We start from the raw sequence: 25,365 nt of genomic DNA, 5'->3' as shown, positions 1-25,365 counted from the left end.
TCAATTTTTGTATAATAATCAAATAGCAGGAACTATATATTTGTGTTCAAAATCTCGGAAATTTGCACACCTTTACTGAAAAGTGAAGCATTGATCAAAGCAATTTGTGTTTTTGCTTTGAGTTAGTAATTAACAAGACTCAATATAACTTATAACGCTATGGCATTTTTATGCTGTCTGCCAGTCCAATTTATACATTTGAAAACTGCTTGTTTATGATGTTCTCGTGGCGACTTATCCCTATAAAGTATAAGGGTGTCCAAAGCCATGGTTTGGTATAAAAACAAAAGCTTTCTTTTTATTGTATAAACTTTGTTTATAAAAGACAAGATGAGAGAATGAAAAGGCCTATTTCATCGTTTCAAATCCCGGCAACGGCGTCTGCATTTTGGTAGGGACGAAACGCAGAAATGCCTGTGTACCTTGCATTGTGTACTATGCATTGAGTGCACGTTAAAAAACCCCAGGTGGTCAAAATTAATCTGGGGTCCCCCATTACGGCATGCCTCATAATCATATCATGGTTTTGGCACATAAAGCCCCAGACCTTAATTGATTTTTTTTAAATTCATTGTTCATATAATCATCATCATCAGCCTGGTTATGCCCACCGCAGGGAAAAGGCCTCTCCCATACTTCTCCAACTACCCCGGTCATGTACTAATTGTGCCCATGTTGTCCCTGCAAACGTCTTAATGTCATCCACCCACCTAACTTTCTGCCGCCCCCTGCTACGCTTCCCTTCCCTTGGAATCCAGTCCGTAACCCTTAATGACCATCGGTTATTTTCCCTCCTCATTACGTGTCCTGCACATGCCCATTTCATTTTCTTGATTTCAACTAAGATATTATTAACTCGCCTTTGTTCCCTCACCCAATCTGCTCTTTTCTTATCCCTTAATGTTACACCTATCATTATTCTTTCCATAGCTCGTTGCGTCGTCCTCAATTTTAAGTAGAACCCTTTTCGTAAGCCTCCAGGTTTCTGCCTCGTACGTGAGTACTGGTAAGACACAGCTGTTATACACTCTTCTCTTGAGGGATAATGGCAACCTGCTGTTCATGATCTGAGAATTCCTGCCAAACGCACCCCAGCCCATTCTTATTCTTCTGATTATTTCAGTCTCATGATCCGGCTCCGTGGTCACTACCTGCCCTAAGTAGATGTATTCCCTTACCACTTCCAGTGCCTCGCTACCTATCGTAAACTGCTGTTCTCTTCCGAGACTGTTAAACATTACTTTAGTTTGCTGCAGATTAATTTTTAGACCCACCCTTCGGCTTTGCCTCTCCAGGTCAGTGAGCATGCATTGCAGTTGGTCCCCTGAGTTACTAAGCAAGGCAATATCATCAGCAAATCGCAAGTTACTAAGGTATTCTCCACTAACTCTTATCCCCAATTCTTCCCAATCCAGGTCTCTGAATACCTCCTGTAAACACGCTGTGAATAGCATTGGAGAGATCGTATCTCCCTGCCTGACGACTTTATTTATTGGGATTTTGTTGCTTTCTTTATGTAGGACTATGGTGGCTGTGGAGCCGCTATATATATCTTTCAGTATTTTTACATACGGCTCGTCTACACCCTGATTCCGCAATGCCTCCATGACTGCTGAGGTTTCGACTGAATCAAACACTTTCTCGTAATCAATTAAACCTATATATAAAGGTTGGTGATTTTCCGCACATTTTTCTATCACCTGATTGATAGTGTGAATATGGTGTATTGTTGAGTAGCCTTTACAGAATGCTGCCTGGTCCTTTGGTTGACGGAAGTCTAAGGTGTTCCTAATTTTATTTGCAATTACCTTAGTAAATACTTTGTAGGCAACGGACAGTAAGCTGATCGCTCTATAATTTTTCAAGTCTTTGGCGTCCCCTTTCTTATGGATTAGGATTATGTTAGCGTTTTTCCAAGATTCTGGTACGCTCGAAGTCATGAGGCATTGCATATACAGGGTGGCCAGTTTCTCTAGTCAGTCTGCCCACCATCCTTCAACAAATCTGCTGTTACCTGATCCTCCCCAGCTGCCTTCCCCCTTTGCATAGCTCCCAAGGCTTTCTTTACTTCTTCCGGCGTTACCTGTGGGATTTCGAATTCCTCTAAACTATTCTCTCTTCCATTATCGTCGTGGGTGCCACTGGTACTGTATAAATCTCTATAGATCTCCTCAGCCACTCTAACTATCTCATCCATGTTAGTAATGATATTGCCGGCTTTGTGTCTTAACGCATACATCTGATTCTTGCCAATTCCTAGTTTCTTCTTCACTGCTTTTAGGCTTCCTCCCTTCCTGAGAGCACGTTCAATTCTATCCATATTATACTTCCTTATGTCAGCTGTCTTACGCTTGTTGATTAACTTCGAAAGTTCTGCCAGTTCACTTCTAGCTGTCGGGTTAGAGGCTTTCATACATTGGCGTTTCTTGATCAGATCTTTCGTCTCCTACGATAGCTTACTGGTATCCTGTATAACGGAGTTACCACCGACTTCTATTGCACTCTCCTTAATGATGCCCACAAGATTGTCGATCATTGCTTCAACACTAAGGTCTTCTTCCCGAGTTAAAGCCGAGTACCTGTTCTGTAGTTTGATCCGGAATTCCTCTATTTTCCCTCTTACCGCTAACTCATTGATCGGCTCCTTATGTACCAGTTTCTTCCGTTCCCTCCTCAGGTCTAGGCTAATTCGAGTTCTTACCATCCTATGGTCACTGCAGCGCACCTTGCTGAGCACGTCCCCATCTTGTATGATGCCAGGGTTAGCGCAGAGTATGAAGTCTATTTCATTTCTAGTCTCGCCGTTCGGGCTCCTCCACGTCCACTTTCGGCTGTCCCGCTTGCGGAAGAAGCTGTTCATTATCCGCATATTATTCCGTTCCGCAAACTCTACTAATAACTCTCGCCTGCTATTCCTAGTGCCTATGCCATATCCCCCACTGCCTTGTCTCCAGCCTGCTTCTTGCCTACCTTGGCATTGAAGTCGCCCATCAGTAGTGTATTTTGTTTTGACTTTATTCATCGCCGATTCCACGTCTTCATAGAAGCCTTCGACTTCCTGGTCATCATGACTGGATGTAGGGGCGTAGACCTGTACAACCTTCATTTTGTACCTCTTATTAAGTTTCACAAGACCTGCCACCCTCTTGTTAATACTATAGAATTCCTGTATGTTACCAGCTATATTATTATTAATCAGGAATCCGACTCCTAGTTCTCGTCTCTCCGCTAAGCCCCGGTAGCACAGCACGTGCCCGCTTTTTAGCACTGTATATGCTTCTTTTGGCCTCCTAACTTCAGTGAGCCCTATTATATCCCATTTACTGCCTTCTAATTCCTCCAATAGCACTGCTAGACTCGCTTCACTAAATAACGTTCTTGCGTGAAACGTTGCCAGGTTCATATTCCAATGGTGGCCTCGTATAGTATACAGAATATAACGCCCATTGCAGGAGCAGTAGCATATTCACCGTAAAGCAAGCAATACGAGTGCTGTCAGTTATTGACTCTGATTTTGTGTGTATGTGCTTTGTCTGAACTTTTGTATTTGATTTACATGCATTTGCGAAACCTAAAGTTCCTATTTGTTTTGTGCCTGTTGACTGGTTGTCACTATTTCTTTGGGGTACCCAAGTTTATAGGATACTTATTCTAAAACTGCCTACTGTTTAGGTCAAAGATTATGCACCCTGAGGCTGTGTCGTAGTGTGATTATAAAGTGTGGTAACAAAAGGTCTGTTGGTTGTCAGAAAAAGTGTTACTTCAAGAAGTTTTGTGCAGATAATTAAAATGCTACAATATACTTTGTGGTTACAGCAGTAAGGTTTCTTATGTTGTTATAGCTTTATCCTACAACTTATGTCAAAGTAAATTTTGTGCAAGATCATGCATTTCGTCAAGTGGCTATTCCATTAACCATTGATGACAAGGTAATTGCAAAATTTTCCAGGTTTTTGATGCCTATGCCCAGTTTGAAGAAAGCGTGCTCTGTGCTAAAATGGAAGAAACTAGCAAATCAAAGCCCAATGAAGAAAGTAAGTGCAGTTTTGTTGGCACTAGTAATCCAAGAGATGTTTTACCACCACTGCTTTATGCAGTTTTGGTGTTCTTTTTCATATTGGTCATATTTCTTTGCACTCATGGGTGAACGCTTGATCAATTTTTTTTTTCCATAAAGTGTATACCTGTTGCAAAGAACAGCATATGTAGTAAAAGAAACTGCCAAAGTGAACATTGCAAAAATGAAAAGTCTGCTGAGCAAAATGTATAAAGCAAACAGTCCTCCATTGTTTGCAGAGTGTAAATACAGCTTAACTTCAATATAATGAAGCCAGCAAAATTGGCAATTCGCTTCATTATATGGACATTTTGTTTATATTGAAGTTTGATCTTTTATGCAAATAAGTACAGTTACTGATAGATTTTAGTTGTATGAAAGGGGCCAGAAAATTTTCTGAATTATCAGGCAATCAGAAAAAGCAAATTAGAACGAGAAAGAAATTCATGTTGTTAAAATTGAGAGTCGGCAACGAAAAATAAGCTTTCAAGGCATATTGACGATATGCTCACATTGGCAGTACAAAGCAAAGCCACGCTTTCGCGTTCACTCCACCCTCGCGGCTCATAGTGGTGCCCCTGCTGTGAAAAATGCCAACAGCATGGAGAAAATGCTTTGTCAGCCTCTTGCTTCAACGCATCTCCGAAACTTGAGATTATGCGACTTCCAGTACTAAATATGCTGAAAGACAGCATACATGATGCCATGCCTTCGTGATGGCAGCGAAATACTGTAATATTAAAATCGTCTCTAAGCTGGAATCATTATAATAAAGTTCAAAATACATGGTGTATCAAGAATTTTGTCATACCTAGGTTTAACTGTACATACGAGTCTTTCTGACACCATCCATGGGTTGGCATTGACATGTTGGTTTTGTAACGGCAAAGCTATTTAAGTGTTATCTTTTGTGTCGGAGCACAATCATTACTGTATCGTGCTCATAGTCTCCTTTGCAAAAGCCATATTACATCAATGTTGAAGCATGGATGCACTTCTTAAGACCAGCACAAGCATTGGAATTGACCAATGTTAAATTGACTTCGGTTGATATGACTTTTCACTTTAGTTCTATCAGAAGGTCTTAGCCAGTGGATGTTCAAAGGGGCCCTGAACCACCTTTCATTCATGTCAAGAAGTGCATTTGAATTTACAATAGGCTATTTCAGAAATACTTTTCCATGAAAATTACTTCAATGCATTCAGCAGAAGTGGAGTTATTGGCAATAAAACGTCCCCTACGTGGTGCCTCCACTCCTTGTTCAATGACTTGCATTGCAAAGGCCACGGTGGAGTGGAGCGTGCCTATAACGCTCTGCCTACTGAATGTCACCATGGCACACAGTTCAAATTTGATTTTGGATGTTCACGTAGATGCCATTATTTGCGATTTTGGCGCCTATGCCGTGCTAAATTTTAGCGAAACATGGTTATCCTCTTTTCAGTGCGCTGCAGTGCATTCAATTAGTTGACTCATTGTGGCACCCTGCAGCAGCTACGGCATCTATGCTATCTAGCAGACCGCAGCTACATGCAACTGTAGTGCGTATGTGTAGTGTTTGCCTTGTGCATGACAGGGTTTGGGTGCGCGTTTGCACTCATATGCTTCCGTCTGGTCATGCTACGTGGTACGGACTGAGTTTGTGCTGCACCAACTTGACCTGCAGAAAGTAGCCACATCAAACTCACGCATGTTGGAGCACTATCAATAGCTCAGTACGAAACATAGTCTGCCAAGGCATCTAACCAAGGCGGGCAGGAGTGAGCACGTACTGGCAAGTGTGTGTGTGGGGTGTCCTTAAATGTCGCGTGGTTCAAGGCTAGTTGAGTGTTCAAAACTAGTCAAAATTAGCGAGACCCGATGGCTACAGCATCAATAAGCAGGGCGGCCAAAGTTTAATTCCTACGAGGGTAACCATGGTTAAGCGTGAGCAGATGATAGTCGGTTTCTTCTGGAAATACGTAAGTCTTATTAAAATTCGAAAGCAGATTTTAGTTTGCTTCAGCCTGTTTATTAAACTGCTTCAGTAGATATACACTGTAACAGTAGGAAGAAGCACACTGATCCAAACGCCCTTCTCTATTGATGTCAGCTTTACCAATAACACTCGCGTACGGGAATCTGCCATATTACGAAATAAAGCGTCCAGAATAGAGTTAGGAGCAGGCTTCTGTTGAAAAGAGAGCATCTGAGAAGTTGACTTCGTGCTCTGCTTGCGAGCTCCACGCAAACATTTTTCAAGACCGCCAAATTTGGCAGAGATTTTCACAGCAGTCTATGCTATTTGCAGACTGTGTTTTTTCGCCAATCTCTAGGGGTGGTTCAGGACCCCTTTGAAGGGATGGCAAGACATGTAAATGGAATCTGCTCAGAAAGGAAAGAAAAGGAAAAGAAAAAAGAACAGACAGGAGAGTGTTAAAGACAGAAGGTAATAACAGACTTATCTTAATTGCTAAAACTATTTCTGGAGGTGCTATCTCCCACTAACAACTGGTGTTTGACCTGCTGTTGGCAGTGTTCCATTAGCTGTGGACAATTTTGGCAAGACAGCAGTCTATTAAAGGAGTATTGACAGGCAAATTTTGTCTTGTATTTACTGCTTTATTTGAGAACCCTCAACACAGTAATTACACTATGGAGCCTCAATTCCTTGAGAGCGTAACAAATAATTACATTAACTTTTGATACGACCATTTCAAAACACTCCAGTAGCAACACGGCTTCAGGCGTGGAAAAGGAGACTCGTCACATTGAAGCTTGTTGTGGCAGTATTGTCGTATCACGTGCCACTGTTGTGTGTACCTACTACGGCTATGCTGCAGAAACCCGAGTCCGGCGTTTTATGGGACAAGAGGAGAGAGCATGAACCCCTGTGTTTTCAAGTGCCCAATTGGAAAGACCGGTTTAGCAGCTTTTTGTTACTCATTAATTGTATGCCCTTCAATCACCACACTAAGCTGACCAGCGGACTCTTAAGTTGTTTGTGATATCATTTCACCGCCACCTCAGCTTTTGGTGGCATGTTGAGTCTCCTTTTTCATGTCTGAAGCTGTAATACTCTTGACATGCGTTTCAAACGTGTAGTTTAAAGATGCTGTATTTAAATATATTTTTTGGCACTCTCAAGAAATTGAGGCTTGGTACCATAATTATTGAGTCTGCAGCTCCTAAAAATGAAAAGAAAGAGCAAAGGGCACATTTCTTGTCAGTGCTACTTTAATAATAAAAGTTTATATATAGAAAGTTGGGACACTCCCCAGCCATTCTTTATTCACTAGAAAATTAGACCACTTCTTGTGGCCTCCTTGAGGTTAATTAAACAAAAGACAACTGTACAATGTATCCTGTGTAATTGTGTCAGAAATAAGAATGTTAATACATAAAATTCTGAACTTAAATTGAATGGTGAGCTTCAAACAGTTTTTGTATTGCATCATTTGTTCAGGTGATCTTGACCTTGAATTGCGTCTTGCACGTTTTGAGGATCTTATGGATCGAAGACCACTCCTGCTGAACAGGTCTGTTGAATTTCTAAAATACTTTTAAAAGCGAACTGCTTCATCCTGACTTATTTGCATTTTTACCTATCTTGTAGTGTCTTGCTGCGACAGAATCCGCACAATGTTCACGAGTGGCTGAAGAGAGTTAAGCTCTTTGAAGGAAAGCCTAGAGAGGTAAATAAAGCTTCTGGTAAAAATTTTATTTGGCTTTTTATTTAACTGATTAATATGGATTTACTGTTTATATTCCTTATGATGCCTTCTTGCATTTCTTCTTTGCAATGGGACACCAGATAATCAACACTTTCACCGAGGCTGTTCAAACCATTGACCCCAAGCTAGCCACTGGAAAACTGAATGTTTTATGGGTGTCTTTTGCCAAGTTTTATGAAGAAAATGATCAGATTGAAGACGTGAGTATTTAACACTCCTCCTATACACATTCCTCAACTTAAATAGGTTAGCCACCAGGAAATGATTACTAGCAAGTAATATGACCATGCTTATTACATATGCTGTGGAAGCGATCCTCTTATAACACATACGAAAGAATTGCCATTCGCTTGACTGCAAATACAGCCATTAAGGTTTCCTCCAAAAGCAAACTTTACATTTGAAAACATACAGCCTGGCCCAAGGTGTTACATAAACTTTTGTTTCACAGTGGATCACATTACTGTGCTACCTTCCAAGTGTAGAAATTGCAACTGCCCACTAGCAGCAATAGCCACTGTGCCGCATGTGAAACTGTATTGTAGGATATGCCATTGAAACAAAACTTCTTTATTTCAGAGGGCATCTAAAACATTTCTAAGCATTACCTTTCCATTAATTAATTTTAGTGCAAGCTTCAGCAATTCTCAGACATTACAGAGTTACAATTTTCCCAATTGGTGTTAAAATAAGCCCTACTCCAGGCTGCTGACAGATATTCTGAGGGCCTACTTGTGTTAAAAGGTGGTTTCAAGAGACAAAGCATGTGGTACTGATAATCGTCTTTCTTTTAGAAATGAGACATTCATTACTGAAGCATTGGTTCACATGCGTAATACAGTTAAATTTCGATATAACAAACTTGGTAAAATCTGCTATTTGCTTCATTATACTCGTAGTGTGTGCCGATGGACGTGCCACTGGTGACGGCCTTGCGAAGTGTGCTCGGGAAAGGAGGCAGCCGCGTGCCGTAGTTTTCTGCCTTGTTGATCGTGCTTCTCCGTTTGATTCACATTTTCGGAGCAAAATAAGCAACACCCTTTGCGAGTGTGTGGTGGCCAAAGCTACGAGGCATGTTGAATTGTTGCAGAGTGAGATTCTCAAATACCAGCGAAAACACGCAGACGATACAGTTCTAATCATTCCCCGCAAAGACTTATCAGCGGGAGCAACGCTAGCAATGGATCGCCACCGTTCGATGGGAAAGTTCTTGTTCTCATGCTTTCTTTTATCGTGTCGATGTTTTTTTGCTCTCTATCATGTTTACACGCATAAGCAACAAAGTTGATCACGGTCTGCCCATGTTTTGTTCGTTTCGTCTGCCATGCAGCATACGGTTTAAAAGGATTTCGCTAAAGTTCTAAGTGCCGTTTGCCGCTTCTTTACTGTGTTGCACTAGCTTGGCAGCACAACTGCACGAGTGCATTGTGTTCTACATTAAAGCTACTGAAGCATGCAAGAACTGAAATTGTTGGTTTTATGCGGCCTGGTAAATCCTTGCTCCATCTGTCATGCACTTTGTTTTTGCATCTAATTTGTGCGTGGCCTCACGCATGTTTAACTGTGTCTAGTTGCTTCATGCAGAATGGTTGTTGACTTTTTTTTTTAAGTGCGGGGTTTCCACCTTGTCTCAGTTGTAAAGGGCCTAAGTAATGCCATTGTCGTATCGGAATGATAACAGGCAAGTGTTTCTTTAACAGCTTTATTCTTTTCGCCTGGGGACATCTTAGATATTGTGCTTTCTTGGTAATTCTGTTAAGAAAATAGGTAGTTCAGGGCGAGAATTGCTAATAGTTGCTGCATATAATATTTCTGTTCCATTTTCACTTAAAAGTTTTTACACCTCAATGCTGTCTCACTAGATTTCCCCTGCACAGTGATTTGTTTGTTTCACAATATAGTCCCTTTTTGCATGTGCATTTTGTACTCAACTGAATTCTTTCTTGTTAAGCTTACCCCGCAGAGGACTAAACTCGGCTTTGCCACCAGCAACCTCCTACTTTGGTTGGCGATGCTCTGCCTTTAAATATATCATGTGGCATCCCTCTACCGTAACATTTGAGAAAAGAAAAAAACTTTCTGAAAGAGAAAATTTCAAATTGTTAAAACTGCAGCGAGAATGGCAGTGCGACGGTGTGTGCAGCAGAATTGCATCGGCGGTACAGCACTAACTTGCGCTCTTATTACACCGTGCGTTTGGTGACTTCATTGACTAGTGTGCACATTTCCGTCAATAAATTTGCAATTCCTATTCTTGAGACGACTTTAACGGCACTTATTCGGCGATGTCACATGTATTCATCGGCAGAAACATCATTACGACATGTGCCGACATCATACCATGCGGATTTGTTTGAGATACAAGTCTGCACTATCAATGTGTGCCTATTATTGAGGTACAGAAGCAGTATTATGGCAAGCGTAGAATTCCAAAACAAAGAACGATCGAGACATCGCATTACTCAACAAAACCAAGCGGCTAAATAATAAGAGCTCCACTTCCTGTAACTGGGGTTCATTGCGTTTTTTTGCGCGCCACTCCTGGCACGTATGTGTACCGGGTAGTCCCAAACACTGGTAGCATAGTGTTCATGTCCACTCCAATTGAGGCCAGCGTCTTTCCTGCTGCTGTCACCACAGAAGAAGCAGTCTGGCACCCAAACAAAAGAGAACTCACAGCCACGAACTTCAGCCATCCTTTCAAATGGTTGTCGTCTGCTACTGCTCCCAAGCGTACTTTTGCAAGTGCGCACTAGGTGGCTATCAGTGGTGCCTCTATAGGCGGTGCACTACATGTACAGTGAAATCTCGTTGATACGATTCGGCTAAATACGTTTTTCGGCATAATACGTTTTTTTTTTCGTTCCCGGCCGATGCCCTATAGAGGTAAATGCATTTTTGTACGGCTAATACGATCGTATTTCCACGTCGGTTTGGATAATACGATCCCGGAAACGTCTTCTGTATGATGATAACATCAGAGCCAGTCCTTTGAAGCGGGTGGGCAGAGCTACTGAAATTAACATCGAGCGAAACGACAGGCACGGCGGACTAAAGACGCGGCGACGCGCGCTTTGTATGCTCGAGGCTTGGCCTGGCTCGGCTCGGCTAGAGTCCGGCCGTGCTTCTGCACAGCGCCTGCAGCAGTGTGGCGGCCTCTGGGAGCAATTTTCGCAAGCTCGAACACCAAACGCACCGCATCGTCGGCGCGGTTGAGGCGCTATTGGCGTTTTTCCGCGATGTGATGCGGAGCGCTGATTGGCCGGAGCAGCGCGTTCAAATCCCGCGGGGTAAAGCGCGCCTACCATTGGCTGCTGCGCCGGCGGCGGCGGCTGCTCAAATCCCGCGGGCTAAAGCGCGCCTGCCATTGGCTGCTGCGCGGGCGGCGGCGGCTCCTCCCTGTGATGGCGCGCTCGCGTCCCTTGCTCGCCTGCTTTCGAGCTGTTCATCGCCTAGCGCTATCTTTTAGATTATTTGCTCAGCTTTCTTTTTTTTTCGCTAGTTCATCGCTGCACGCGATGCCGGCAAAGCCCAAGACAGTGCAGATGTTCGGTGCACGGGAGCGCGATATGCGTCTTGTACGAGCATCGAACTTCCTATCTTCCGCAGCGAGTGCCGACTGCGTAGACGCTTTTCAGCGGCGAAACTGTGCTTTCGGCTGTCGCCAGTCGAAAATCCGACACACTGAGTGTGCCTGGAGCCGCAAGAGCTAATTAGAAGCTCCGCAGGAGCTTTCTAATAAAAAAAAAACACGTGTTCAACTTTAAGGCCTGTTTTCTCGGAATGTGTTTTTTCGCTAGTAGTGGTGCTAGGTAAGGCGATATCTCAAGAACCGCTTTTCAGATTTGTATGCCGTTTTTTTTATTCTGTTCCTGAGTGACTTTGCCAGGGGGTAACAGGCTTCTTTTTTTGAAAGTTGGTGGAGTTAATTTATAATAAGCAATTAATTTTTGATGAATGTGGTCATTACTGGCTACATCAAATTCAAAGTTGTCTTAAAATTTTTTGGAGGGGAAATTAAAGAAAAGGGCTCTTTAGCCCCCTGGGATATCTATCAAGGAATCATCACAGTGAATTTCAGCTTCCTACGATGTCCTGGCATTTCTCCAGGCTTTTCCTCAGGCATATACATGAATCACCTAGTTAAACCTCAATAACTCTGGCACTAATAAACATATCTTCATGAAACTTTGCAGTTCCTCATAGTTCGGTGGTGTGAACATATCCAGAAAGTTTCATCTGGATATCTTAAAAAATAAGAAAGTTCGGTCTCCAGGGTAGCCTCCCCCCTTAATAAAAGCAAGTTCTGTGCCAAGTATGTATTATTCGCGATCTTTTGGAGTCCGTTTTGGATAATACGATTTTTGGATAATACGTTTTTATTTTCGGTGCCCGTGAGAATCGTATCAACGAGATTCCACTGTATACAGTCGACTTCCGTTAATGCGATCTTGTCGGGACCAACAGAACTGGTCAAAATATCCGGCAGGTCAAATTAAGCAAAAGGCAAAAAAAATGCCAAAACGCGCCAGTAATTCATTTCGCAGTATTTGCCTTTAAAGTTAGTTTCACTGAAATCTAGCTGTGTTATGCATTGAAGCATACAAAGCAGGCAAGGTGCCATTGTTATGGCACATAGCATATGTTCCTCAATTTACGCAAGCACATGTGCCATCTCTGGTTACAGTATGAGCATCAAAATAACTAATAAGTTTACTCGCAGGCCTGCAGACTTTAGATAAACCCTCGCTGTCTTGTTGGCCTTAAGCATCCGCTTGACTTTCGGAGTTTTTTTATCTTACTGCCTTCCTTTTTGATACCTTTCCTAAAACAGATGGTTTTTCTCCGCTTCTCGATGAACGGGGGTGCGCATAATTAAGGAATGTGTACTATGCCTTGCTAATGGTCTCATCTACGAGACACGCATGGTGGGTGAAATGAGGGCTCAAATTTCCACACCAATGTCATAAACAGCTCTGAATGGCTGCCAGTATGTTTATTAGGCATCTGTGTGCTAGTACTGTGACTGGAGACTGTGCGTGCATGCCTGTATAATTAAGAAATGCATACTGTGTCTCGTGACAGTGGCCCTTTTCCATTCTTTGTACGCTTCACCGCAATAAAGTGTGGTTGCTTCACCGCATAAAGGTGCATACACACTACAGTTAAAGCTCGTTAATTAAAATTCTGCGGGGATGCTATGAAAATTAAAATTATACAATATTTGAAGTAATGAAAATCAGAGAAAAAATTGCTCGGTTACGGCGCATATATAGTCCGACGTAGCGTGAGCACGTGCACACGCGGCGTCACGTTGGCAAGAAGAACAACGTATATAGTTCAACACACTGGTGCATCCAATGTAACCAGACGTGGCCAATGTGGTCCGACATGCCCAACGTCGAGATGGCTCTTGCTCCAACTGCGCGTTCGTTGCGCCGACTGCGCTGACCCACAATGCATGGTGTGGATAAAAGAGCGGGCCATGCAACTTCGCTGACAGTCGCAAACAGTTGTTCAAAGTGGCACACGAGTTGGGGATCGTTCTTCGCATGCTCTGAAGAGAACACCCAATGGCGTGCGCGTTGAAGTATAAATAAAGAACAACACAGTTTCTGTTAATGGCAAACGGACAAGATGCGCAGCAAATACCAGAGGGAATAAATCAGGCAATACATAGGAGCATTGTAAGGACTATGAATTACATTTATTTATACGGTAGACAGCATTTCGGCTAGCGCAGCGTGACTAGCCGCAAGCGACAGTGTGCTGAAAACGTCAAGACTATAAACACGCCTTTGCGCTGCCACCGCTTGCTGTAGGAACAAGAGCTGCACTCTAAAATGCACGCTCCTGAGTTCCACTATTCGTATATGGCGTCCAAACACGTATCCCAGCGATGCTTTCCTTTGAGTAACAGCCATGAGTCTCAAAGGCTATGTTTTTTGGTTCTACGAGCACCGATAAATGTCACGGCAGCCATGTTTTAGACATCACCTGGTGCCGCTTATCAGCAGAACACCTCGTAGAGAAAGGGCATAGCCTCCAAGACATAGCATGAAAAAAAAGAAAGAATCACGCAGAGTCGCATCGGCGTTGTTATCTTGAAGGTCTTGATAGAGGGAGAGAATCGACCTGCAACAGAGGCATTCGCCATGCCTGGCCAGGCGCAAATGCTTCTCCCTCCATCATCATCATCATCAGCCTAGTTACGCCCACTGCAGGGCAAAGGCCTCTCCCATACGTCTCCAACTACCCCGATCATGTACTAATTGTGGCCATGTTGTCCCTGCAAACGTCTTAATGTCATCCACCCACCTAACTTTCTGCCGCCCCCTGCTACGCTTCCCTTCCCTTGGAATCCAGTCCGTAACCCTTAATGACCATCGGTTATCTTCCCTCCTCATTACATGTCCGGCCCATGCCCATTTCTTTTTCTTGATTTCAACTAAGATGTCATTTACCCGCGTTTGTTGCCTCACCCAATCTGCTCTTTTCTTATCCCTTAACGTTACACCGATCATTCTTCTTTCCATAGCTCGTTGCGTCGTCCTCAATTTCAGCAGAACCCTTTTCGTAAGCCTCCAGGTTTCTGCCCCATATGTGAGTACTGGTAACACACAGCTGTTATACACTTTCCTTTTGAGGGATAGTGGCAACCTGCTGTTCATGATTTGAGAATGCCTGCCAAACGCACCCCAGCCCATTCTTATTCTGGTTATTTCAGTCTCGTGATCCGGATCCATGGTCACTACCTGCCCTAAGTAGATGTATTCCCTTACCACTTCCAGTGCCTCGCTACCTATCGTAAACTGCTGTTCTCTTCCGAGACTGTTAAACATTACTTTAGTTTTCTGCAGATTAATTTTCAGACCCACCCTTCTGCTTTGCCTCTCCAGGTCAGTGAGCATGCATTGCAATTGGTCTCCTGAGTTACTAAGCAAAGAAATATCATCAGCGAATCGCAAGTTGCTAAGTTATTCTCCATCAACTTTTATCCCCCATTCTTCCCACTCCAGGTCTCTGAATACCTCCTGTAAACATGCGGTGAATAGCATTGGAGAGATCGTATCTCCCTGTCTGACGCCTTTCTTTATTGGGATTTTGTTGCTTTCTTTGTGGAGGACTACGGTGGCTGTCGAGCCGCTATAGATATCTTCCAGTATTTTTACATATGGCTCATCTACACCCTGATTCCGTAATGCCTCCATGACTGCTGAGGTTTCGACTGAATCAAACGCTTTCTCGTAATCAATGAAAGCTATATATAAGGGTTGGTTATATTCTGCACATTTTTCTATCACCTGATTGATAGTGTGAATATGGTCTATTGTTGAGTAGCCTTTACGGAGTCCTGCCTGGTCCTTTGGTTGACAGAAGTCTAAGGTGTTCCTGATTCTATTTGCGATTACCTTAGTAAATACTTTGTAGGCAACGGACAGTAAGCTGATCGGTCTATAATTTTTCAAGTCTTTGGCGTCCCCTTTCTTATGGATTAGGATTATGTTAGCGTTCTTCCAAGATTCCGGTACGCTCGAGGTTATGAGGCATTGCGTATGCAGGGTGGCCAGTTTCTCTAGAACAATCTGACCACCATCCTTCAACAAATCTGCTTTTACGTGATCCTCCCCAGCTGCCTTCCCCCTTTGCATAGCTCCTAAGGCTTTCTTTACTTCTTCTGGCGTTACCTGTGGGATTTCGAATTCCTCTAGGCTATTCTCTCTTCCACTATCGTCGTGGGTGCCACTGGTACTGTATAAATCTCTATAAAACTCCTCAGCCACTTGAACTATGTCATCCATATTAGTAACGATATTGCCGGCTTTGTCTCTTAACGCACACATCTGATTCTTGCCTATTCCTAGTTTCTTCTTCACAGTTTTTAGGCTTCCTCCGTTCCTGAGAGCCTGTTCAATTCTATCCATATTATAGTTCCTGATGTCCGCTGTCTTACGCTTGTTGATTTACTTAGAAAGTTCTGCCAGTTCTATTCTAGCTGTAGGGTTAGAGGCTTTCATACATTGGCGTTTCTTGATCAGATCTTTCGTCTCCTGCGATAGCTTACTGGTTCCCTGCCTAACGGCGTTACCACCGACTTCTATTGCGCACTCCTTAATGATGCCCATGAGATTGTCGTTCATTGCTTCCACACTAAGGTCCTCTTCCTGAGTTAAAGCCGAATACCCGTTCTGTAGCTTGATCCGGAATTCCTCTAGTTACCCTTTTACCGCTAACTCATTGATTGGCTTCTTGTGTACCAGTTTCTTCCGTTCCCTCCTCAAGTCTAGGCTAATTCGAGTTCTTACCATCCTATGGTCACTGCAGCGTACCTTGCCAAGCACGTCTACATCTTGTGTGATGCCAGGGTTCGCGCAGAGTATGAAGTTGATTTCATTTCTAGTCTCACCATTCGGGCTCCTCCACGTCCACTTTCGACTAACCCGCTTGCAGAAAAATGTATTCATTATCCGCATATTATTCTGTTCTGCAAACTCTACTAATAACTCTCCTCTGCTATTCCTAGAGCCTATGCCATATTGCCCCACTGACTTGTCTCCAGCCTGCTTCTTGCCTACCCTGGCATTGAAGTCGCCCATCAGTATAGTGTATTTTGTTTTGACTTTACCCATCGCCGATTCCACGTCTTCATAAAAGCTTTCGACTTCCTGGTCATCATGACTGCATTTAGGGGCATAGACTTGTACCACCTTCAATTTGTACCTCTTATTAAGTTTCACAACAAGACCTGCCACCCTCTCGTTAATGCTATAGAATTCCTGTATGTTACCAGCTATTTCCTTATTAATCAGGAATCCGACTCCTAGTTCTCGTCTCTCCGCTAAGCCCCGGTAGCACAGTACGTGCCCGCTTTTTAGCACTGTATATGCTTCTTTTGTCCTCCTAACCTCACTGAGCCCTATTATATCCCATTTACTACCCTTTAATTCCTCCAATAACACTGCTAGACTCACCTCACTAGATAACGTTCTAACGTTAAACGTTGCCAGGTTCAGATTCCAATGGCGGCCTGTCCGGTCAGGCCTAAACTCCAGTCAGGCCTAAACAAAGGGGCACAGATGGAAAGAGAAAAGCTGTGCAGCCTGCGCGGTGACACCCGTGTCCCCAACATGCTCCCACACACTAGCACTCTCCCCATCCACGATGGCGTAGAGTTTGAATTACCGGTGGCGGTGCAGATTTCAGTGTGAATTATCGGGATGCGTTACATATTGCTTTCAATATATTGTTGGGCGGACCGCAGCGGCTACTTCGAATTATCCAAAATATCAAATTAATGAGTTGTGAATTAACGAGCTTTCACTGTAGTAAGAAAATGTGCGTGACGCGCTGCCACCAGAAAAACACAGCTGCAGCAGATGGGTCACACCGACTGGCAGCGAGCCGGCGCAGCAGTCATGTGACTGCATGAAAATCTCACCTCATCTCTCTTACTCTGCGTGTATGTGTGAGATGTTGCATGTTTTTTACTTCGTCTGCTGACAAATCGTCGCTGTGTTTGCATTCTTTGTCCTTCATTCTTAATGCGAGTTATGTCTTATGAAGATGACGACATCATTGTTGATGATCATAATCGTGTTGGTGTTCTCTGTTTAATCATGTCATTGGATAATTTCATCTATGTTTATTAATAAAAGCCAACATCTTTCATAATGAATCTACCACCACTTTTCCGTATCTGTTACGTCTCAAACCTCTTTCGTGGGTTAATCCCGGAGGTAATGCATAGCCGTGCCAATGAAATTACATCCTTTTAAAGTCAGAAGATTTAAGATGAAAGGCAAGGAAATGAAAGACAAGGAGAATGAGGCACTGGGTGTCGCCTCCACATCCTTGTATTCAGGGCCCGTCTTGTCGTATGGAATCGGATATGGCGCACTGTCTCCAATAACCTTTCCATTGGGATGTCTCGTTTTAGACTCATCATTGTAAAAAACAATCTCAAACCATGACAATCAAAACAATCGCGAATGAGACCAAACGAAGCAAACCAAAAGAAGCATGAGCAAGAGCTGACGCCATATATGAGCACAAATTGAGCAGTCGGGTGGGGCCGCTCTCATTGGTCTCCGGCGTTCACGGTTCGCTTGCCGCCACGCAAAGCCGCGAACAATGGTCGAGGGCCGTTCCCTCCCATGGCATAAAAAAAAACCTGCCGCAAAGCAGCTTTTGTAGCATGTGTTTTGCCATCTCCGGCACACTGCGCACATTTTTCCACTAGTGTGTATGCATCTTAACATGGCTATGTTGCGGCAAAGCTGACCAATAAAGTTCAAATCATTTGGCAAAGGCCAGTTGTGAGACCAAAATAAGGGAAGTTTGGGCCCATAGAAATGTATGGGCGCCGACGAGGACCTTCTGTCGAGATCAATTCAACCGAAAAGTCTAATTAACCAGAGTTGAATTAATGAAAGTCTACTGTATTGAGATTCGAGCCTTTATGCAAAAAATCACAGTTTCGCCGTACGGGTAAAGCAATGAATATGATAGCAACGTGTTAGAATATTGCAAGAAGTGTAAGACTCGTAGCTGTAGCGGCAGTATGAATTGAAGTAAACGTAACCTAAGTGAAAACAAGCTGCTGTGCTAGGGGTTCTCTGTTTAATCATGTCATTGGATAATTTCATCTATGTTTATTAATAAAAGCCAACATCTTTCATAATGAATCTACCACCACTTTTCCGTATCTGTTACGTCTCAAACCTCTTTCGTGGGTTAATCCCGGAGGTAATGCATAGCCGTGCCAATGAAATTACATCCTTTTAAAGTCAGAAGATTTAAGATGAAAGGCAAGTGTTGTCAGTGTTTCATGACATTTGTTTGTGGGCTTCCATTTTCAAAATTCTGAAGAATAACGCTGTCAAGAATGTAGGACCTGGTATGAGCAACTTTAGCGACAGAATGGTGTGCAATATAACTTGCATTTTTACATGGGATGGAGACGATATCCTCTGCCACATTTTAACACTCAGGTTACTCCAGATCGGGGCATATCCTAACCCCGTACTGTTACACAGAATCTTTCCAGACATACCATCGACCAATAGTTGCGAGCTATGCTCAGACGTAGCTAACTTAGATCATATGCTCTGGCGGTGCCCCGTGTTACGCAACGGCGACGGCGTCACATCGTCCAAATAAGAGGCTGCCCTAAGCAGCCACCCCGATCTTGACGCACAGCTATGGGCTGTCCATCGGGCTCGCAATGCAGCAGAGAGGCTCCCTGCCTTTCTGTACTGGCGTGGGTGCGGCCCGCTACATGCTGATGCGCATTCCGAAGGGCCAGAATAAAGTTTTACCATACTATACCATATAACCTGCATATACCACATGTATTATAGCAAGGTGTGGCATATGCATACATATACCTTAATATATTTGGCACCTCACGGTGAGGATGACAATAAAAATTTGCTTGGAGCACCCATATATTTACTATCGCAATAATAAGTGCCAGCTGCCAATCTTTTTTGCACGGAAGGGGCCGCCAAATTTTCCTAAAAAGCAAACTTGAATTTGAGAATTTTGAGAAATTTGAATTTGAGACATCAAACACGGTTTCATGCCGTGCCGACAATATCTTCACATTGGTGGTATGAAACGAAGCCAGCCAGACTTTTGCGTCCACTCCACCCCCGTGGCTGGTAAAGTCACCTGCAGTGGGACGACGGTATCACGAAAAGCGCCGGCAGTGGGGAGCAAATGGCTCGTCTGTCTCTCGCTTTAACATATTTCTGAAGCTCAAGATTATGCAAGCTCCAGTGCTAAACACGCAGGAAGACAGCACACGTGATGCCACGCCATCTTGGCATGGCCACTCTTTGCACACATGGCAGATTGCCTCAAACCAAGGCGTGCAGGCTGCATATGCACTCAGCCATGCTGACAGCCATGCATAGCCACGACCGCACTAAAAGATGAGACGTGCACCAGCCTGCCCCCACTGCGCAATGTGGATTTGCCTACTATCTGTGCAGGACAAAGCCAGTCCGCACCACGGCCAGACTGGAGCACAGGAGCGCAAACGCACACTCCAGCCATTCCATGCACTGCAGTTTGTGCCTAGCTGCATCTGCTGCATATTGTAAATACTGTGCCACGACGAGCCCTCTTGCCGTAATACCGTAACAGGCGGGGCACTGCCACCAGAGCTGCCCTGCTACTTCGGAACGGAGGACGTTGAGGGGAAATGGGGAAAGGAACTATTGCGCTCGTAGTACCTGGGCTCGTACTAGGTCTTCTTGAGAAATTATTTTGGTAATGCATTCGCAGGAAGCATCATACTCATTGCAATAAACTACAAGAAATGGGATTAAAGGTTGGTGTAAGAAAGGTTGGCTCTTTATGACATACTCATTGCAAGATGTTTTTGTGTCTTTAAAGAAGGGTGGTTCAGGCCCCCTTTAACTAAAATATAAGATTGCTTCCTTACTCCTCTTCATAGTGTTACATAAATGTTATGCGTGTAACAATATTAGCACTTCTTGCTTCAGACTGGAAAAGCACTTAAGCATCAGTACTTTCAGTAGTATGGTAGCCTGTATCTAATTGTGTGTTCTTCTTTTTCCTATAAAGGCTCGAATTATTTTTGAAAAAGCAACCCAGGTGCCTTTCACAAAAGTGGAAGACCTCGCTCATGTATGGTGCGAGTGGGCAGAGATGGAACTACGACATGAGTAAGGGATTTTTCTTCAAACAGTATTGCTCTTTGTGTGACACCATGTTCTTTTCTACTTTAGACTGGCAACCAACCTTTAAAGGACCCTGCAGCACAGGTTGAGCCTGTAGTTTTCATTTGCTGTTAGCAGTGTGGGTCTTGGCAGTGCGTGAACTGCGATGACAGTGCTAACGTCTGAGTATTTCGTGCTTTAATGTGCTCTAGGAATGGGTGTATTTCTTGCTGACCACAGCAGCATGTAGTGGTGACTTTTAGCAGATGTAATGAAACACACTGTTTGCTGTGATTGGTTGGGTGCGCACTTTTTATATCTTTTCATCATACTCTACAAACAAATGCAAAAAAGCAATGCGCTTAAGTTTTACAGCCTTTTCATTTGGAAAGCGAGCACAATAATAAACACTGAAGTATCGCAAGTCAAATTGGGATGCGGAGCCAGCAAAGTAGGGGCACTGCCTTCCAGTTCATCTTGAAGCTTTCCTAGTCTCTCGACAATTCTTTTTTCTCCCCACCTCCCCTCAGTAGTACTACACTGGTGTCTGAGTAGCGATGAGCCGCCACATTTATTGCGGGAGCCAGCCTGGCCATCTACACAGACGTGTTGATCCATTGCTGAAGAACAGCTAAAATGGTGATCGTCCCGGCGGGCGCTGGGTGCATTTTCTACCTTGTGCTCAGCACTCAGCCTACTTTGTCCTCTTCATCACTGCTGGAGTAGTGGCAGGCCCTACAGGGGCTCTCACCTAGCGAGAACTACAAGTTAGTGCAAACATAAAAATGCAATGCAGGCCGTCATACATATTCTCATCTGGCGATGGAAGGTCATACCAAGAAAAACGGCCGCAGGAATCTCACTCTCAAAGAGGAGGTACCGCCAGAACTGAGAGGATGCACCATTGACATACAGCTGATCCTCCACTTTTACAAACCACACGATATGGCTGTGTTGATGTGGCTATTGCTGCTGCAGTCTGGTCCTGTTACCAATTATAGACCTGGAGTGGTTACTATGAAAAGTATGTGAAAAATTTGTAGCAATTTATCTGTCTGCAAGAACTTAAAAGATACCTGGATATTGGCAATATCAATGTACACAGCAACAGTATGCAGAAACACTGAGAGGCTGGACGTGGATGTTTGGTTAGTGGTAGTAAAAGTAATCCTTGCTTAATGGTATGTTTTCAGTCTTATGAAAGCATGCAGTATTAATTTCTGCATATAAATGCAGGCTTCCTTTTTTTTTCCTTTCTTGTTAAAGACTAATTCCTTGAATTGTTGTTTTGGGGAAGTTAAGGGCTGCTCACTGGAACGAGCTTGGAAAGCAGCATTAAGAGAGCTGAGAGGGGAGAAGGAGAGAAAGCACGTAGAGAACATGGGAGCTAAGTGACAGGTGGATAAGGGAATGTGACAGTACAAGAAGCGAATGCATTGACAGTTTTCACAAATGCTATCCATTCTTCAAATAAAACATTAAAGGGTGCAAAAGCTTTAGTTGTAGCAAGCAAATAGTTTTTGCAGGAAAGCAGAGTGCACTTGACAACTATGGCATGTATGTGCATCACAAAAATGTACTCGTGAAGGCCAGCTGGTCATTGCTTCATTGCTGGTAGGGGCTAGCTTGCTTTTACTTTTTGCAATAGGATGTTGATTGATGTGAGCTCACTTAGAACTGGCTACTATATAATTGACGATAGTTGACTTGAGAGAGGTGTCCTGTGTCATTTTGCAGATATTTCTGTTCCCATTTCAATATAAAATTTATCATTTTTTTTGCAAAATTTTCTTATTTTTTGAATTATGAAGCAAAGCATGATATTTTGATCTGCACTATAATCTCACCACGAGAATGTTGTCAGTCTCCTTAAAACAATTTTAAAATTGAATGTTTTTGGAGCCCTTGCAGAACAGTTTACCGGTTGTTCATAATATTTCCTATTTTTGAGTTTGTGTACCATTGTGATTTGCAGAAACCATGAAGGGGCTCTAAAACTAATGCAGAGAGCGACTGCAATGCCCTCCAGGAAAGCTGCCTACCATGATCAAGTATGTTACACTTTGCCTTTGAAGAATGCAAGCAAAGGCATGCAAACTAGGGCATGTGAGAAAATAGAAGAACTGACTAAGTTGTACATAGCTTTTCTTGATAGATGTGTGCTGTCTGTATGTGACATATGAAATTCAACAAAGTGTAAAGCATAATTATGTAAATATGTTTAATGCATTTATCACGTTGTAATTCCAGTACCTGGTACATGCCAAAGAGAGCCATTTAACTCATCATAGACTTCGATATTGGCCAGAAGCACCAACAGTAGAATATTGTATATAAACTTCAGATTGGTCTAATTTTGTGGATAAGTAGTAGAAGCCCGCCTTTTAAAAAAAAAATTCACATCTTAGTGACTTCCCTGGCTAGCCTTTCATCCTTTTCCATCAGTTTTACTAAGGACCATTTCTTGTAAAGGGTTGTTTCCTCAGCGAAACCTTGTTTTGTATGCAGCATTCGGTGTTCTTGCCCCTAAGCATATCAAAGAAACAGTTCTATTACTACAGTTGAACCTCTGTCGATACGTTCCTTGCTGGTGTGTTTTCCCAGCTGCTACGTTGCATTTTCGCATTCCCATTCTAAATTCCATTTACTCCTATGTATTATGTTCCCATTTAATACAGTGCCATTCTGTAACATTCCCGCAGCTTACGTTGCATTTGAAAGTGGCTGCCACCTAAATACAATGGTGCAGGGAGAAATTTGCTTTTTCATGTTGCAACAAGCTACTTATTCATTGCAACAAGCTGCTTATTTGTTGTAACACGCTGCCAATTTGTTGCAGCAAGCGACCAATTAGTTGCAACAAGCGACCAAAATTTGCAATAAATGAACAAAGTTGCACAAGCCAGGCATTGCACAAACATTGGGAGAAAGCATGCACAGAGCAGTTGGTTAAACACTTGAAAAAGTGCACATCGATTAAAATCTACCAGGAACCATGCACACTGGGCCAATTCTGCCTAGTACTTGGGTACATTTACTTTGGGGCCTGCAAGGGTCTTATTTGCATTTCACAATGCTGGTTCTCTTTAGTCAGCTTTGTGCAGTAGGATCGTGTTATGTGGTGAAACGTACACAAAATATTGCAGTTAGGGGCCACTGTCATGGAACATCGTACACCTCCCATAATTATACATGTGCACATGTGCCATTCCTGGTCACAGTACGAGCACCAAGACATCTAATAACTGCACTGGCAGCCGCTCGGACTGTTTCTGATGTTGTGCTGTGGCGACTTGTGCCCTTCCTCATGGTTACGTTTTCCCGGCTGGTATGTTTTTTTTTTTTTTCTAGTCTCTTTAAAAATGTATCAACGGGGTTCTACTGTACCTTGAAATCGTGGGTAGGTGTCCTCTCTTTAGAGATAGCTCACGTCCCACATAAAGCTCTGATTTTCTATTGCAGGAATCGTACAAATGCATACCAATTATATTCCAAAACATCACTGGCAGCAAACTTTTCATTCATTACTTATGTAAGAAAGATGGGTGCTAATTTAAAGTATTACAGCACGCAGGAATTGTAGTCCTGTTTGGGCACACATTGTGACACCAGTGCACATGGATTTCTGATTTGTTTGCACATTGTTTTCTCTCTCTGGTACTCAACAAGTACTGGCCACTGCAGGTTCAAATTTAGTGAGCTTCAGTGAGTGTCAGCCATCGCTGTGAGCATTCACTCAATGTCCAAACAGGACTGAGTGTGGTACCAAAGTTCATGAAAAAGATGTTTATGCACATTTGACTCGCAGTGAAACTTGTCACTTTGTCCCAGGTGGCATGAGGAGCAATGGCTCTTGGGCCTGAGGGCCACGCACAGTATGGGTGCTGCAGCATGTTACCGAGGGAGGAAGGTTTCTTACAGCTATGCTTATCTACTCTAGCATGGCAAAAAACACATAAGCACTAGTCACTGCTCTTTGAGTGTTCAGAAAAAAGTAACGCAAGCTGTGCACTTACCGTAGGTGAAAGGGATGATGGATCAGCTCAAGTATGAGTGATTCCCAAAAGCTGTGGACAAGAAGAAAATGTGTGTGCACCTTGCGCGCTTCTGGAGAAATCTCTTTTTGAGCCTACATTTTTGGTGTCACTTTGCACAACTGGGAGAATGAGACTTGACTCCTGCTAAAATTGGTCCAAAGGAAACATTCCTCTGTCTGTTCTGAAGTAGAGTAACGGCTGAGTGTCAGCCTGGCTGATGTGCCAACCTACAATGGGTGGAAAAGAAAAAAAAAAGAGAAAAGAAGCGGGGGATCGAACAAGTGAACGTTCACACGAAAACCGTAGACATGCCTCACTTTGTGCATGTCAGTGCCATGCGTTATGTGCCCCACCGGAACCAAATTTTTTGCCATCTGTAACTTTCTAATAACACTCCTCCTAGCATAGTCGTCACAACACTGGAGCATCACTGTTAACCTGGACTGTGTTAACTTGAGCAATCATTGCTACAGAGTGCCAGGTCAGCCAGGTTTTCAGGGGTCAGCATCACAACTCCAAAGAATAAAATAAGTGGTGGAACAAGCACTACATCAACAATCACTTGCAAGCTTTTAGCCAGGCATGATGAAAGGTATCATTGTTTTGCCCTGTGATTCTTTGTGTCATTTTTGTTTTATGGTCATCCCCACTGTCACTGTCACCTGTCACTTGTTTGATTTTATTTAGTGTATTGTCTACTTGTCCTTGCTCAGATTTTTTATTTACTGAATGTGATTGTGGCCTCTTGTCTTTTTGCAGAGTGAACCAGTTCAATTTCGTGTGTATAAATCACTCAAAGTGTGGTCACTGTATGCGGACTTGGAGGAAAGTTTTGGGACATTTAAGGTAAGTTTCCGTGTTTAATTAA

General features: G+C 43.3%; 1 protein-coding gene across 1 annotated transcript in view; it reads left to right on the top strand.

Annotated features, from left to right (window-relative positions):
• Positions 1–25,365, top strand: part of fand (Pre-mRNA-splicing factor SYF1 fand) — a 98,523-nt gene that overhangs the window by 26,157 nt on the left and 47,001 nt on the right. The window contains exons 8-14 of the mRNA XM_065442576.1: positions 3,950–4,034; positions 7,504–7,576; positions 7,654–7,732; positions 7,852–7,971; positions 20,366–20,466; positions 22,436–22,511; positions 25,257–25,343. Coding sequence (XP_065298648.1) covers positions 3,950–4,034; positions 7,504–7,576; positions 7,654–7,732; positions 7,852–7,971; positions 20,366–20,466; positions 22,436–22,511; positions 25,257–25,343 — 621 coding nt within the window. The remainder of the gene's footprint in view (positions 1–3,949; positions 4,035–7,503; positions 7,577–7,653; positions 7,733–7,851; positions 7,972–20,365; positions 20,467–22,435; positions 22,512–25,256; positions 25,344–25,365) is intronic.

Source organism: Dermacentor albipictus, chromosome 1 (genome assembly GCF_038994185.2).
Source record: "Dermacentor albipictus isolate Rhodes 1998 colony chromosome 1, USDA_Dalb.pri_finalv2, whole genome shotgun sequence".
NCBI classification, from domain to species: Eukaryota; Metazoa; Arthropoda; class Arachnida; order Ixodida; family Ixodidae; genus Dermacentor; species Dermacentor albipictus.
The sequence above is the reverse complement of the archived record's forward strand: the minus strand, read 5'-3'. Positions and strand labels throughout refer to the sequence as shown.